Source organism: Mirounga angustirostris, unplaced genomic scaffold (genome assembly GCF_029215605.1).
Source record: "Mirounga angustirostris isolate CCGP_5_RB_7025 unplaced genomic scaffold, mMirAng1.0.hap1 SCAF_15, whole genome shotgun sequence".
NCBI classification, from domain to species: domain Eukaryota; kingdom Metazoa; phylum Chordata; class Mammalia; order Carnivora; family Phocidae; genus Mirounga; species Mirounga angustirostris.
This window is the reverse complement of record NW_026991723.1, coordinates 63,447,133-63,463,729: the sequence shown is the minus strand read 5'-3', so window position 1 is coordinate 63,463,729 and position 16,597 is coordinate 63,447,133. Positions and strand designations below refer to the sequence as shown.

Here is a 16,597-nt window from a genome sequence, read left to right as displayed (position 1 = left end):
AAAATAGGGATAATACCTCATAATACTTGTGAAAGAACCAAATAAGCTTTTGTAAAAAGCCCTTTGAAATCAAATACTATGTACATCTGAAAGTAGTATTATTACTGAAAAAAATCTATCCTTTCCCTTCCTTTCTCTTCACTCTATATAGAAAGTGTTATTCCCTCTTGATATGGTAAGTTTATTCAGCAGTTAAGAAAACACTGGCTTAAACTAATTTATGTGGGGACGCCTGGGTGGCTCAGTCAGTTAAGTGTCTGCCTTCGGCTCAGGTCATGATCTCAGGGTTCTGGGAGGGAGCCCCATGTTGGGCTCTGTGCTCAGCGGGGAGACTGTTTTTCTCTTTCTCTCTTTCCCTCTGCCCCTCCCTCTGCTCATGCTCTCTTTCTCAAATAAATAAATAAAATCATAAAAAAAACTAATTCATATGAACTTATTTAAATTTAACAAACACCTATGAAGCCTGCAAAAAGTTCAGTACAATACCAGTCGTTTTTATGTATATTAAATCCATACAATGACACTGTGTGCAGCTCTAAGTGAATAATAAAGCCCTAGTGTGAACAGCCATGAGTTCAACAAAGACCTACAGAGGGATACTACAACCCAACCTTATGGCAAATTCATCCAGTATAGAATTCAGCAAGACAAAGTCCCTGTCCTTAGGGAGCCAACAATCTGCTAGTGATCCCAACAGCATAAATAACCACACAGAGGTTGTTTCTCAAGAACAAGAAGCAACACAGAATAAGGTCACCTAACTCGTGGGGACTGTGGAAGAGAGCCAGGGAGGCTTCTGGGAAGAGGCACTGACTTGTGACCTGAGTCACACTACATCCAAGTCGAGAAGGAAGAGTAAGAATTAAACAATCTAGATTTAAATAGAAATGGGACTCCAGGCAGAAGGAATAAGAGGCAAACTATCAAAGAGTAGCACAGCATTCAGAAAACTGCAAAAGGTTATGGGGATACGGTGTTCTGCATTTTAAAAACAGACGTCTCAGAGGAAACCTTTACTAGCAGCTGTGTGGCATCCTAGTAGGAGTAGTGGGAAGGTACTGTACTGTAGCAGGAAGGACTTCTGGACAAAGGAGCCTGTCACTGCTAATATCCGGCCTGTACTATGTATAAACTAATATTTAATAGTCTTGTTTCCTGTTATCAGAAGAAAAAGAACAGCATACAATTATTTTTCCATTATAATCTAAGGGGCCATCATAGGAATTTATTAAACCTAAATAGTTTTAAAAGTCTATATTCTATATATCCGGAAAAAGGCAATGCTAAATGACAAAACTTATTGTCATCTCTGATTAGGAGGAAATAAAGAATAGATAATGGTAGGAAAGGTACTTCTTTGGCTCTTTTTTTAAAAAGTCTATGTGGGGGGCGCCTGCGTGGCTCAGTCGTTGGGCGTCTGCTTTTGGCTCAGGTCATGATCCCAGAGTCCTGGGATCAAGCCCGGCATTGGGCTCCCTGCTCAGCAGGGAGCCTGCTTCTCCTTCTCCCACTCCCCCTGCTGTGTTCCCTCTCTCGCTGTGTCTCTCTCTGTCAAATAAATAAATAAAATTAAAAAAAAAAAAAAAGTCTATGTGGCATCCAGAAGGAGAACATAATGAAGGACACACATGTATAGCATCACTCTCAGCTTAAACAAGAAAAAAGATTTCATTGAACCTACTGAGAGAGAGACTCATCAGACTGTGACACTGACCAACCATCTGTGTCAAACATAAAATGGTCCCACAATTGACAAAGACGTCCAAGCAGGTAGATTAACTGTTTATCAATGTTGTCTGTCACACTGCATACCTACAATGATTCTCTTAGCAACTCTGAAATCTTCTATCACTCAAGGAAAGAGCATCTCCAGAGAGACTGACATCAAAGAGGCAGAAGAGCAGGGACTATTTCCACAGAGGGCATCACATACAAAGTTCAAAAGAAATCAGTCGAGGACTTTTATAACTCACCTGTATTGACATTATGCCTGATGATTCTACCAAATCCTCAACCATTCGTGGCAGAGATTTAGGTCAGGAATATAAAGGGTACTGATGTGAAGGAGTTCTAGGATTATTTGGTCCCACCATCCAGACAAACAGCTGATGGCCATTTTGCAGCAATAACTTCAGCTTTGGCCAGATTAGAAATACTGTTTAGAAAAAGAGGGGTTGCTACCAACATATGGTTTAAGAAATATAACGTGCTGTAAAGCAGATGCTATTTCCGAGTTTTAAGACTAAGCAGATCTGGGCTGAGGCCTTTATTTGTTGGTGCAAGACTCTAGGGCTCTTCCTGCCTCCATCCTAGGAGCCCATACAGAAACAGGGGCCAGGAACTCAAAGTAGTGTGGAATGCTGAGCCCCCCGCATGGAAAGTAGCTGTTTTAGAGAGTTCCACAGCACTGTGACAGACTATGGGAATGAGAAATAAACTTTTGTTAAACAACCCCCCACCAAAAAAAGGCTAAGCAGAAAGTCCATCCACTATATTTCATAATGGTCACAATGGAATACTGAAACCTCACTTAGGTGGGAGTCAAATTTCTTGCAACCTCACTACCTAACTCTAGGTATAAATTCAAAAGGTAAGCATCAATGAAGATAGCTATCACTAATCCATGTGAACACCAGAGTGTCACTGGAGAGGCACAATGTGCTTCAGGAGGGAAGGGGGGAAAAAAGCCTTTCAGAAGCTAAAACTGATTTAAATTATAAATAAATTAGCCATTGAGCAGACAAGAAAGAAAATACATGTAATAAAGTTCACACACTTCACTCAGAAGAACCTGTTTACTCTGATTTTACATTTAGAATTTATTCCTACATTAGATACAGTTCCTACAGTGTATTATCTCCTATTCTGGGAAAGAAGAGAAGCAAATTTAAAAGCCGGGGTCATCTACACTCAGCTTCATCGTCAAGGCACCTTGACACAGCAGCCAGAAGCAGCCGCCAGGAGCCTGAGATGAGAAGAAAAATTATTTTTAAAGAACCCAAAACACAAAGCAGAACGCAGCCTTAAGTCAGGGACAAAACCACCACCATTGAGAACACCAGGGTATTGCACATGTGTGTGTACAACACAATGGATAAACCCCTTGTCACTAGACCTGTGCTCTGGGTAACTGCAAGCCATTCAGCCTCTTCTGAGCCCAGCTTCACCTGTAAAATCAGGATAATACTTCTTGCACCAGACAGAACTTCCACAAAGAGCTGAAAAAAACAATTTATGTAACAATAGCTGAAAAATGTAATACACTATACAATATGTAACACTAAGACAACCTATTTAAATAAATATCCATTTAAATGGCTAAATAAAAAATTAGCACTTCTCTTAATAGCAAAGAATTAAGTTACATGATACCACTGATTCCCTCCCCCAAAATGCCAGGGTTTGTTTGTTTTTTTCTAAACTGGTAGCAAGAAAAAGAGCTTTAAAGCAAGAGAAAGATTTCAGCTGCCCTTGGGAAATCAGCGTATAAACATTTCTTCTGGGCGCCTGGGTGGCTCAGTTGGTTAAGCGACTGCCTTCGGCTCAGGTCATGATCCTGGAGTCCCTGGATCGAGTCCGCATCGGGCTCCCTGCTCGGCAGGGAGTCTGCTTCTCCCTCTGACCCTCCCCCCTCTCATGTGCTCTCTCTCATTCTCTCTCTCTCTCAAATAAATAAAATCTTTAAAAAAAAAAAAAACATTTCTTCTAACAGAAAGACATTTCAAAATGAGAAAAAATAAAATATTTTTAAATGAATACCCATACCTAGAAATATAACATGAAATATAATATTGATTAGTTATATTATCGAGGAATATTTTTCAAACTATAGGTCATAATCACTAGTGGATAAAGAAGTCAATTCTGGCATTTTTTAAGGAAATCAGATAGAAAGTATTAGAGTACCTCACATTTAATAAAGGTAAGTATTATTTCACAGAATTTTGAAACGTGAATTCTATGTCACAGTGTAAATCTATTTCTTACATAGAGTTGTAGTTAAAAACATCTAAAAGTCACTGATACATAACAGATAGATAGGCATGTGACCTTCTAGATGACAGCTAAAGTGTAAAAACAAGGAATTTAAAAGCAGCTAGTATTCAGAGTGACCAGAAGAATATAAGGAAAGTAAAGAAATCTCAGCTGGGACCAGGTTGAAGAGGGCAGTGTTTTTTAAAAAGTCATCAAGCAGCAGTCCTTGAAGTAGGAAAAGGATAACAGCATTCTTTCTAAGAATCAAAAAAGCTAGTATCAGGAAAAAACACTCTACTGGAATTTAGGAGAATCTGCCTCATAAAACTCTCTGACTTTAATCCTTAATTTTCTCATCTGTAAAGTGAGAGGACTAGGCTAGAAGATAAATTTTAAGATCCTACTCAACCTTAAAGTTTTCTGATTCTGGTAGAGTTTATAATAATTAAGCCATGACATGAGTACTTGTTTTATAACTAAGACCTTCTGTATTTAATAACTATAGTTTTATCTTTTAATTAAAAAATTATATAACATTGTCCTAATAAATAATGGGTTTTTATATACAAATCAAGGCTTGGTGTCTACTGCCACATATGGGCATCTCTCAATTTTCCATACTGAAAAGGTCTAGTTGGCTGAGTCAGAATTACCCTTAGGCAAACGTGCCACTATTCACCTGAAAGTAATCATGAAAAGCACACAGAAGGTGGGCTGAAGGAGTTAAATAACCTCCATATAATTTCTTGGTACCATGGCCCATTTAAAAGTTAAAAAAAAAAAATTACAATAACCATTGAGGTGTGGCTAATTGTTAAACTCAACTACAATCAGTAATAAGTGTTTTATACACTATTTATACACTAAAAGATTAATGTTCCTAAAATTTCTTTCTATCTCCTTCCATAGTAGGATCAGCCATTTTAGCTTAATCACTTACCTTTAGGTAAAGGTACCAAATGCTTCCTTAATGTTCTCCCATTATTGCACCAATTTCCTGGCCTGGACTTGGCTGCCTGTCCCAGTCTATGTGCTCCCCGGCTGGCTCCTCAGCCTGCATGCTCCTTTCTACTGGTAAGCTCTTCCCTGGTCTGTGCCCACTTCTTATGCTTAAAGCCTGTATCTGCAAAAATGGTGGTTGCAAGCTCTCAAAACAGACGCACAAAATGAATTTAGTACCTACAAGGGAGTTACTCTGACTGGGCAGAGGGTACACATTATATCATGAGGTGGTGTTCATAGAAAGATGTATATTTTACCATACAGATGTCATATGTAGGGCTGCCTCTGAGACTAGGTGGAATCTGCTCTACTTCTAAGCAAAAGATCTCTATCTCTTTCAATTAAGGGATAAAAAATGAGAGCAGAGAAATGTCTAAAACAGGACTGGAGAGAGGTACCATGAAAGGAATAAAAACAGAGCAACAGACCAAGCCAATCAATCACTGACAACTATTTTGACTCTGAACACCTTTATAGAATAGTCCTGAGGCAAAACACTAAAAAGAACTAAATCTCTACAAAAATACACACACACACACATACACACACACCAGTACTTCATCATGCCGTATCATTAGCACAAAGCAAGAAGAAGAGAACATAACATCTATTATCTGTTCTCTCTGCAAGTCCATATTGCTCATCATTTCTTTCCTGTTCTGCAGACCCATCTCTACTTTGGAAAACATGTACTTCCCAATCAAATCACTCTGACTGAAATGGATGGACACATGTCAATCCAAGTGACCAACATGGAGAAAGAGAGCAAATTGAAGTTTTGCTAAATTCACTTTTTACTAAACTTGTTTTGTGCCAATTCTCACCAACTTTAAAATATATACCAAGTAAATTATGACATTAATTTTACCATGTAACACCCAAATAGCTGATTTTGAACCATAATCCTGAAAATGGTGCAATCCTGATTTGTAAAGCTCCCTATGGGCATTAATGCCAATTAAACCATATTACCACTGTTCAGTGAAAGACCTGAATATGTATTTAAGGGCTGAATAAAACACACAGTGAAAATATGTGTGAGTAAGGAAGAAAGTGCAAATCTCTATAAAACAAGTGTTTTAAAATATGCACTATAGGGAAGTGAAGATCCATTTGTGCTATAACGTCCTGAAGTCAGCATTAAAGCTTTTAGAATCAACTATGCAAAAAGCAAACACTACAGGGAAATGAGAGGTTGAGACTGGGAATAAATAAACCCGAAGAAACAAACATGACTGTGTTGATGATGTAAATATTCTTGCTATTCCACCATATACCGTGTGAAAATTGGACAGACAATGCTGTCCAGCTACAAAACCCACCTTACTGAAAGCTGAACATGAGAAAATAAAACAACATACTGTCAGTCTGTGCAAATGGGATTTCTAAAAATATTTTACTCATTACATAATAATTACTATATCTCAAATTTTGAAGCAGTTTTGGATTTTTTTTACACTGAAATACATGAAAAGTTTTTGCATAAAAATCCAAGTTAAGAAAAAGAGAAAATTATTGATACTAGTATAAAGTATAATGGTAGGAGAATTAGAATAAAAGTACTTTTGAGGAATAAAATTAGCACTTAGGATAAACTATATAAAACTGTCCCAAAAAATAAAGGCAGAGGTAAACCTAAAAAGATTATACATGGATTCATTCTAAAATACAACACTTTAAGTAGCTATGATATTATATCAACATAAGAGAAAAATTAATAGATCTGCATTAAACAAAAAAAAATATAGAAGGCATACACAAAATATCTAGAACCAGGTTAAAAGATACCTCTCTACAACATAATAGTGCTGATGATTATCCTCCAAGTAAGTGCATCCCTTTCCCTCAATCAACTCACCCAACATTTTCTGCATCTTCATCACACTCAGCTTTATATTTGCAAGGTCCACACTTGGAGTGTTTTCTGTGAACTTCTGCCCCTGACCCTTCCTCTTCTGTTTAAAAAGAAAAATTAAATTTTCAACCAAAAGTTGGGTTCCTTTCCAGATAAGCTTCACGTTTTCAGCAGCCATTATCCTATTTCTAGGGAAAATGTACCTGAGCTCTTAAAAACAATCACTTCCAAAATCTATCAATGCTTGTGCCCAAAAATGTTGCCAATACAGAGTACAACAAAATCTATGAGGAAAACAAGTACTGATGCTAGCAAAATAATCCCTTAACCTATGTACAAAGGTGCAATATAGGTTTTGATAATTAATTGCCTTTATAAGAATTATCACATAACATTAAATAAGAAAGAGAAAATAAAACATGGGTGATAAATTTGGTCCAGTGATTACCCTGTTGAAATAGCCTGTGGAATGCCAGTCAGCAAATAAATGATTAAATGCAATAGAGTATAACCACTTCTTCACATCAGTTTTATACCTGCCTTTCTTACTACATAACAACTAATTCCAGAATTTAAAAAAATATATTTATCTCCAAATCTGTGAAAGGAAAGCAGTCTCCTTACAAAAGACTTGCCACTTAGCACAGCCTGAAATACCTAGAATACAGAAGTGTGTGGGTCTCCTACAATCCAGCACAAAAAACCAGTTCATACCTCTAAGTAGTCCCCAACTCCTATCCCACATTTAAGGGCTTCTACATTTGTGGGCCTCAACCTGAATGGATCCTACCCTGATAATCTCAAACTGGGCAGGGAGCTCTGTTCTGAGGCCAATTTAGGGATTCAGCTTACTCAAGGGATCTCCCATTCTAGTTTGGAAAAGAACACCTTATTCAGGGGTATCAATCAGTAAAGAAGATATTAAAAGGAGAAGTCCATAAACCTGTTTGGTAATACTTTGGTAATACTTCCAAACTTTCCATTTGTAGTGTCTGCCTACACTTTAAGTAGAAATCTTCCCCAGGTTCTCATGAACACTCCCAAATTCCGGGGATCACAATCCTATGTATTTCTGAGACTTTGGTACAGCCACCATGAGCTCACTTAAGTTTATGTACTAATCTGAGCAAACCACTTAGTCTTTCTAAACTCATACTCCCTAAAAAGAAACCGTCAGAGCAAGACATCCAGTATTTATGCTATATACACAAATCTTGAAATCAACTTCCAGTTCTTAGTCTAAGAACAATGACCGTTTCCTTACCAAATATCTGACCACAGGTACTAGGCTACATGATCCCTCTTAAAACCCTTTCCAGCTCTAAGATCTAGAATTGATGGTCTAGTCCTTCACACGTGATCATGAAGCTTCTGCTTGAACATGTCCATTTAAATCACATTCTATTGTGGGATAGCTTTAATCTTTTTTTTTCCCCCAAAAACTGTCATCCTGAACTTCTTCCTCCAGACAGTTCTTCTATTCTCTAAAGTGACCTTTGAAGTGCCTTCCAACTCTTGACATTTTAGGATTCTATGAAATGTGGAAGTCTGAAGTAAGGTTTCAGATAGTATCGAAAGGATCATGACTGTAATTTTCATTTAAGTGTGAATATTACTGGAGTAAGTTTTCTTTGAGTAGATCCCCACAGTACCTCCAGCATTACTTTGCATACCGTAGACACTAAGTACAGCTTCATTAGACTTGAAATAAATTAGTCATTCTTAATTCTGACAATTAGAGTAAACTCTTGCTAATTGCTATTACCAGAAATTACTGTAAACAGAAGTAATTTATATGTCTGTAAAATAAAATTTAAAACATAGATTCCACTACAGTTGTTCTGCAAGCCTTCTCTTTCCCATGCACAACTTGCTCCAGAGTTTTATAACCTTGCACCTTGAAAATTCCTCACGAGCAAAAATTTGTAAGCAAGCGATGAGAGATTTACCAATATTCTGGTCCAACCCAAAATCACTTGTGGGGATGATCCCAAGGAGAAGGCACTTTGATGCAATCTCAATTTAACAGGAGCTACAACATTTCCGCTTTGTGTGTCAACAAAACTTTAGCAAAAAATAACTGCATGAAACAAAGTGCCTACGGTTGGGAGTGATGGCTAAGAGTTTCTTTCTGGAGGAATGAAAATGTTCTAAAGTTGATTGTGGTGATAAATGCACAACTCTATGACTATACCAAAAGCCACCATATTGTACACTTTAGATGAGTAAACTGTACAGTATGTGAATTTTACCTCAATAAAGCTGTTAAGAACAGAAAATGACAGAAAACAAATGTCCTTTAAGGGGTACTTGAAACTTACCTCCTTCTCCAGATCCAGAGCCATTATCTGAGAAGAAAAACAAATAGTGAATAGAAATATCTTTGCTGGAAATTTCATCTTATCCAATGGTAAACTTTCCTATCAAAAATCAAACTGTGATGGGGCGCCTGAGTGACTCAGTCAGTTGAGCCTCTGACTCTTGGTTTCAGCTCAGGTCATGATCTCAGGGTTGTGAGATCGAGCCCTGCACTGGGCACCATGCTCATCAGGGAGTCTGCTTAAGATTCTCTCTCTCTCTCCCCCCGCCTTTGCCTCCCACCCCCCCCCCCCACTCGCACAAGTGTTTGGGCTCTCTCTCTCTCTCTCAAATAAATAAATAAATATTTTTAAAAAATCAAACTGTGATAGCAATTCTCATGTAGCCTTTTTCTTATTTTTTTGATATGGAACTAAACTAAACTATTCTTATATACCTATTCCATGTCTTTCTCCAAACAGAAATTCCTTGGACACACAATCATCTACCTCATACATCTTTTGTAGCCCATTCAGGAAATATGCAGGTGCCTTGTACAGAGTAAAGGCCAATAAATACTGTAAAGTAAATGGCTATATAAAAATAATTTTAATTAACTCACTTAAAAGGTAAAAAAAAAAATTTTTAATTTTGTTAAAGCTTGAGAGGAATAATGAATAAGCTGCTTTTATTAGAAAGGGAGGAAAAGAGCTTTGGGTCTTGCTCCAAAAATCTTAATGAAATCTGTGGATAAAGGCCAAAAGCCAAAAGGTAAGAAAAAGCCTCAAGGCTTAAAAGGAAAGAACTTCAGAGCTGAGGTTTTCATATTACTGATAAAATTAGCTTCCTCTAGGAAACCTAACCAGAAGGACTCTCACCAAGGTATAGGTCAGACACTCATTACTAATGAAATTAAAGAGCCTCCCTCAATATTACCAGCAAGAAGTCAGCCTAAAATATAATTAATATGAAATATTTATTTCATAAATCCTAAAAAGGCCAACATATGGTGCAGAGCATGTTACCAAGAGGGTAATGCTAGTATCATCAGCATGGTATAGTAAAAAAGCAGAGATGGCAAGTGAAGAACTTGACACACTTTATCCTGCACTTTTGGGCGGGGGGGCCAGACACATCCTCAGGAACCCACTCCAGCTCTTCATCACTCTCTTCCCTTTAATCTCCTTCAGACAATAATTGAATTCCCAAAACATGATAGAAACAGAAGGAACTGGAAAAATACATATTTTTTTGTAATATCCACTGCAAAATCTTCATGGGATTTTATAGTCTTAAATTGTATTCAATTTTGATTAATCAGTCATAAATAATTACATCTGAGTAAGTAAGAAGGAAAAGAAAGAGTAAAAGAGCAGAAGAAAGACAAGAAAGAAGGGAACTCCATTTAAAATTGTTTTATGACCCAACTTTTCTTAGGAAAACACTCCCTTTTTCCTTCTATTTTACATACATTGACTGGGTACATATTAAGTGCTAGGCAACACGATAAATGCTAGGAATAAACTGATAAATAAGAAAGCCCCAGTGCATGAGATACTCACTCCCAACCTGTTTACAACCCATGTCCAATTTTAATAAATATAATACCTCATACCTTCCTTTAGTGTCCTTTAAAATTCTAAAAAAAACTAAATATTGTGACGTCTTTGATAATGAGACTGCATTCTTCTTGTAGATTATATTTTCACTGCACACATGCCTTCCACCGTCCACACAACTCCACCCCAACCCTGGGACTATGATGCACCTCCCCAGGCAGGGCATATTGCTTTCCTGTTGAAAAGCAACTGCTGTAGCAGGAGACACATGTGTCAGAGAAATGAAATACAGTAGGATATATACAGAGAGACATGCACAAAGTGTGAACAAACTCAGCCAGGAGATGCCACGGAAGAAAAATTTCAGAGGATAAAAGGCTAAAGCTCAACCTGAAAGCATAAGAAAGGAGTTTTCAAGTAAACAAAAGAGAATGTTATCTCTAGCACAGGGGCCAGGACCAATAAAAAGACCAAATGAGATGAACAACACCAGCCCACCGAGCAACTAACAAGATCAATATAGCACCTCACAGCTTAGCTGATTCAATCCTCATTTAACAATCCCAAGAGATGATATCCATTTAACAGTTTAAGTAACTGGGGCTCAGAGGGGATAAGTAGTTACTATATGACCTTTTGTCCAAGGTCATATAGTAAATAAGAGCTGGACTTAACATCCGGTCTTTTAACCTGTGCAGTGCTCTTTCCAATTTAACACCCCGCTTCTAATTTGGGATTATAAAGAGTTCTATATTCTTTTTTAGTTTCTAAACCAAGTCTGTGAAATACAAAGTACTTAGAGAAATACACAAGAATCACAACAAATGATAATCTATTGGCCTAACAACACAATCATTTCACCAAGCACCTAATTATTTGGTGTAGGGAAAAGAATTTGTCCCTCCCAAAGACAGGTCCAGTCTTTGCCCTCAGCTTCTGGAAGGTAATCTATACCATACCTGATAGAAGTGTCGTATTTAGGGAGGGTACTGACCACATCAGATCCTAAAGTGGGGTTGGCCACACTCAATAGTCCTAGGGTGAAGGCTGGCCACACCACAAGGACCAACCATGTAATTTAGAGTGGGGGCTTTCAGTCATGTGGTATTAGTGGACCTGGAGTTTGAGATCAACCACATGGACAATGGATCATTCATGCTTATGTAATGGAGCCCCAGTAAAAATTCTGAACACAGGCACTATAACATATAGGGAAAGAAAAGAAATACACTGTATCATAAGAAGTGTCTACACCTTGGGGCGCCTGGGTGGCTCAGTCGTTAAGCGTCTGCCTTTGGCTCAGGTCATGATCCTCAGGGTCCTGGGATCAAGCCCCACATTAGGCTCCCTGCTCGGCGGGGAGCCTGCTTCTCCCTCTCCCACTCCCCCTGCTTGTGTTCCCTCTCTCGCTGTGTCTCTGTCAAATAAATAAAATCTTAAAAAAAAAAAAAAATTGTCTACACCTTTACTGCTAATCTTCATACATTAATTCTAATTACAACACTTCACCTGCATCCCTGCCCCCAAATACAAACGCAAGTAAGAAACTTACATCAGTGCCTTTCAAAATTAACCACTACCTATTCAGGAAGGAAAAGAGAAGGAAGTAAATACAAAAAACTGGAGGAAGATAGGTGACAAGGACTGGCAGACAGAAGAGAGAAGATATAAAAAGAGACAAGCTTGGAAAGAGACACATCCTGGGAAGCCACTAATGGCTTTCTATGGATATTCTCCACCCCTCCCCTGTGCCAAGAAAATAAAAATCAACAAAACAGATCCCATATCATTTCCCATGCCAAATCTTGTTCTGTCTAATATTTAAACCATAAGGCAAAAAGATATGCAAAGTCCCCACGGAAATTAACAATGTAAGAGAAGTAACGTGGTATTAGACCATCTGGGGTTAAAAAGCAACAACATGAAATGCAGACAAAGAAGAGCTCCCCCACACCCCCACACAACTGGATCCATACAGCAGTTCTGGGAATATACCCCTGACTGGAAATTTCCTTTTAGAAACCATGGTGGAATCATTTCTAATGTTTATTCAGAAAAATACCGCACATACCGGAGTAGCATGGTCCTCTTGCTACTACTGTTATCTCTTTCTGGTGTTTACAAGCAGCCCTTCTGAGAAAGCATTCATTTTGATAAGTGTCCCCATTTGATCCACAGACAGGAATGTAATTTGTATGACACTGCAAAAGAAACAAAAGTAAATTCTCAAAACTAGGCATGAATATTAATAGTTTACTTCATATTCATGAATGTAACACCATAGTATTGTGACATACTTCTACAGAATAGTTTGCTCTTTTATTTGGTTTGAAAAAAAAAGAGTTATGGAGCACCTAGGTGGCTCAGTCGTTAAGCATATCCCTTCAGCTAGCTCAGGTCATGATTCCAGGGTCCTGGATCGAGACCCATATCTGGCTCCCTGCTCAGCGGGAAGCCTGCTTCTCCCTCTCCCACTCCCCCTGCTTGTGTTCCCTCTCTCGCTGTGTCTCTCTCTGTCAAATAAATAAATAAAATCTTTTAAAAAATAAATAAATAAAAATTAAAATAAAAAAAAGAGTTATACCACTTTCTCACACCTTTTTTCACATTTATAACGAAAATAACTATCAACTATCCATAAAAATGAAAATGGAAATCCCATGCTACCTACTTCATTTGCTTGCTATAAAGATCCCAGTGAGATAAGAGGGAAATTCTTGGCAATGTTTGTAATAAGCTAAGAAGCACTAATTATATAATGTCATTTTATTATTATTAAAAGCCATTCATTTAATACGTCTAGAATGCGAAGTCCCAAGGTAAACACTATAGGAAACACAAAGAAATACATGATCTCCGAGTCCACCACTATCCATGTGACTATGGACTAGTATCATCGCCATTTTCCTCACCTGTAAAATGGTAATTATAACAGCCAACTACCTAATAAAGTTGCTGCGAGGACTAAATAAGAGAAATCCGTCTTTAGCATTTATATCTGGTTATACTAAATTCTCAATAAATATTAGCTGGTTTTGCTATGCTCTCACCATTTCTAAGTCTTAAGTAGTTGCCCAGAGTCATAGCTAATAAGTAGGAAACCTGCAATTTCTCACAAGTGTATACTCTACCCACTACCCACTAGTTATTCAGCAGGGTTTCACTCTGTGTCACTCAGTGGTAGTGAGCAGGGGGCTTACAATAGTGCAGGCAATGTCCCCAAATTCAACCTAACAAGCACATACCTAGGAGTGAGCATGAGATGGAAGAAGCAGACCCACTGTTCCTCGGTCAGTCTGTGTCCAGGGGTCTCTCTTAGGAGCCTCTCACTACGCTATGGGCACATGAAAGGATTTGGGCAATTTTAACAACATGCGACTTCTGACGTGGGCACTGACTCTAACCTAAGATCTTGGCTCTACCTGAGGTCTGCTGCCCCCATACTGCCATCCTTGCTGGAGGAAAGAAATCCCCCCTATACCTTCTATTTACCTGGAAGAATGTGATCCGAAATAGTTTAGAAAGGTGTAAAGTATACAACTCTGGAGCCACATCCATGCAAACATTTATTGTGTACCTACTGTGTGTCAGGAACTATGCTGAATACAATAAATAAGAAAATAACAACAAGGTTGTGATGGCCGTTTTTATGTGCCAACCTGACTGGACCCCAGATTCAACATTATTTCTGGATATTTTTTGAGGCTGTTTCTGGATGAATTTCCGTTTGAATCAATGGACTGAGTAAGTGCTCTCCCCAATGTCGGTGGGATCATCCAATCCACTGAGGGCCTAAGTAGAGGAAAAAGTGGAGGAAAGGGGAATGGCTCTCCCTGCCTGATTTGGGACATGGGTTTTCTCTGGGTTCTGAGGCCTTCAGACTTGGACTGGAACCATACTACCAGTTTTCCTGGACCTCCAGGTTGCAAACAGCAGATCATGGGACTTTTCACCCTCCATAATCAAGCAAACCAATCCCTTATAATATAAACACTCTCCCTTTTCCCCTCATATTCTCTCTCTCTCTCTCTATATATATATATGTATATAAATATAAATAATTTCCTATTGGTTCTATTTCTCTGAAGAACCCTAATACAAAGATCTTATAAGAGGGCATCACACCTAGCAAGAAGAGACACTGATAAATTCGGAAAAAAGACATAATCCAGGGAACTCCAGGGAGAAGAACAAAGAGGAAGAAAAAAAATAAGGGAAAAGTCATAGGTCCTCCTCTTCGTACATAACCCAAGATTTTTGTTTCATTTTGGTTTGGTTTTTTAAAGATTTATTTATTTGAGAGAAAGAGAGAGAGAGAGCACAAGCGGGAACAGCAGAAGAAGAGGGAGAGCGTCTTAAGGAGATTCCGCGCTGAGTACGGAGCAAAACATGAGGCTCAATCTCACGACCCTGAGATAATGACCTCAGCCAAAACCAAGAGTCAGACGCTTAACCGAATGCACTATCCCCATAACCCATGTTTTAATGGAAAGATGCAATTCTGATCATTTTTCTCAGTACAAAATAAAAGTTGCTTTGTTTAATAATAGCTCTTATTAGCAGACTGAAAAAAACAATTTTAGACTTTATTTAAAATCCTGTTATTATCTGTTAAAATGTGTTTAAATTATATACCAGAAAGCTCATATTAACACTAAAAGCATGCTGAATCATAAGCAAGTTTTTTAAATGAATTGAAAGATACTGCTAAAGTGCCCAGCAGAGCAGTGTTTAATTGACATATGAGGTGATTTTTCTTCAACTGGCAATAACCTAAGTCTAACTTGAACAGATTTATAAATTATAAGAAGGCAGAGTAGTCAAAGGAAGGTTCATTCAGCAGCAGGATCAAATCATGCTGTAAGCCCTTAGGCAGTTTGCTCCTATAGGGAAAGCAACTTGTCTTCAAACATCTTTATATCCTCAGCATCTAGCACTGAGCACAAAGCAAGCACTGGATAAACGTGTAGTGATCTCAACCCCTAACTTTTATTTCTCTTTCCTGCTTTGCCACCAGATAAGAATGCAAGGGATTGACAGAGATCATGAGAGGGTTTTCTAGCTGTCCAAATACATTAAAAAGGTCAAAAAGGCTATTTCTTTATAATCTTAGAGTTGCAGGGAAAATTAATGAAAAGCAAAATCATAAAGATAAAAATAAATATATGAAAATTTAAAATTTATTTATATCAAAAATTATAAACAAAATAAAAATGGTGCTAGACTACTTTAACATTTTTGTAATCTGTATAAACTAAAAAGCAACGCTCTCTAAGGTAAATACTACTGAGTGACTTAGTACTTAAAAGAGAAATTAAAACACCTATGATCGACCCTTAAACACGGGGGTTAGGGGTGCCAAACCCCCACACAGTCAAAAATCCATGCATAACTGGACTCCCCCAAATCTTAACTACTAATAACCTGCTGCTGACAAGAAGCCTTACCAATAACATAGTCAATTAACATATATTTGGTATGTTACATGTATTATATATTGTATTTTTACAATAAAGTAGGCTAGAGAAAAGAACACGCTATTAAGAAAATCATATAAAAGAGAAAATATATTTACAGTACTGTACTGTAAAAAATCCATGTATAAGTGGACCCACACAGTTTAAGCCTGTGTTGTTCAAGGGTCAACCACATACACTTATATAACACACAATATTTCTAGAAGGAAATACAAGTAACAGATGTTGCCTCTGAGATGAGCAATTGGTAGTCTGGAGTGAAAGGAAGACATTTTTTCATTACATTATAGATCTTCTTATATAATGTTCAAGTTGTTTAACATGGGCATATATTACTCTTTTAAAAAACATAAAAAGAGTACCTACATCACAGGTTCTCATGACAATTTATAAGTTATAGAGTTATATTATATATGACCCTATGATTTTAT

General features: G+C 37.7%; 1 protein-coding gene across 2 annotated transcripts in view; it reads right to left on the bottom strand.

The window, feature by feature from the left end:
• TMEFF1 (transmembrane protein with EGF like and two follistatin like domains 1) overlaps positions 1 to 16,597 on the bottom strand; it is a 90,712-nt gene that overhangs the window by 39,651 nt on the left and 34,464 nt on the right. For both annotated transcript variants that reach the window (XM_045882788.2, XM_045882787.2), the window contains exons 3-5: positions 12,761 to 12,890; positions 9,154 to 9,180; positions 6,836 to 6,932 (exon numbers count right to left, since the gene is read on the bottom strand). In XM_045882788.2, the coding sequence (XP_045738744.1) occupies positions 6,836 to 6,932; positions 9,154 to 9,180; positions 12,761 to 12,890 (254 nt within the window). The remainder of the gene's footprint in view (positions 1 to 6,835; positions 6,933 to 9,153; positions 9,181 to 12,760; positions 12,891 to 16,597) is intronic.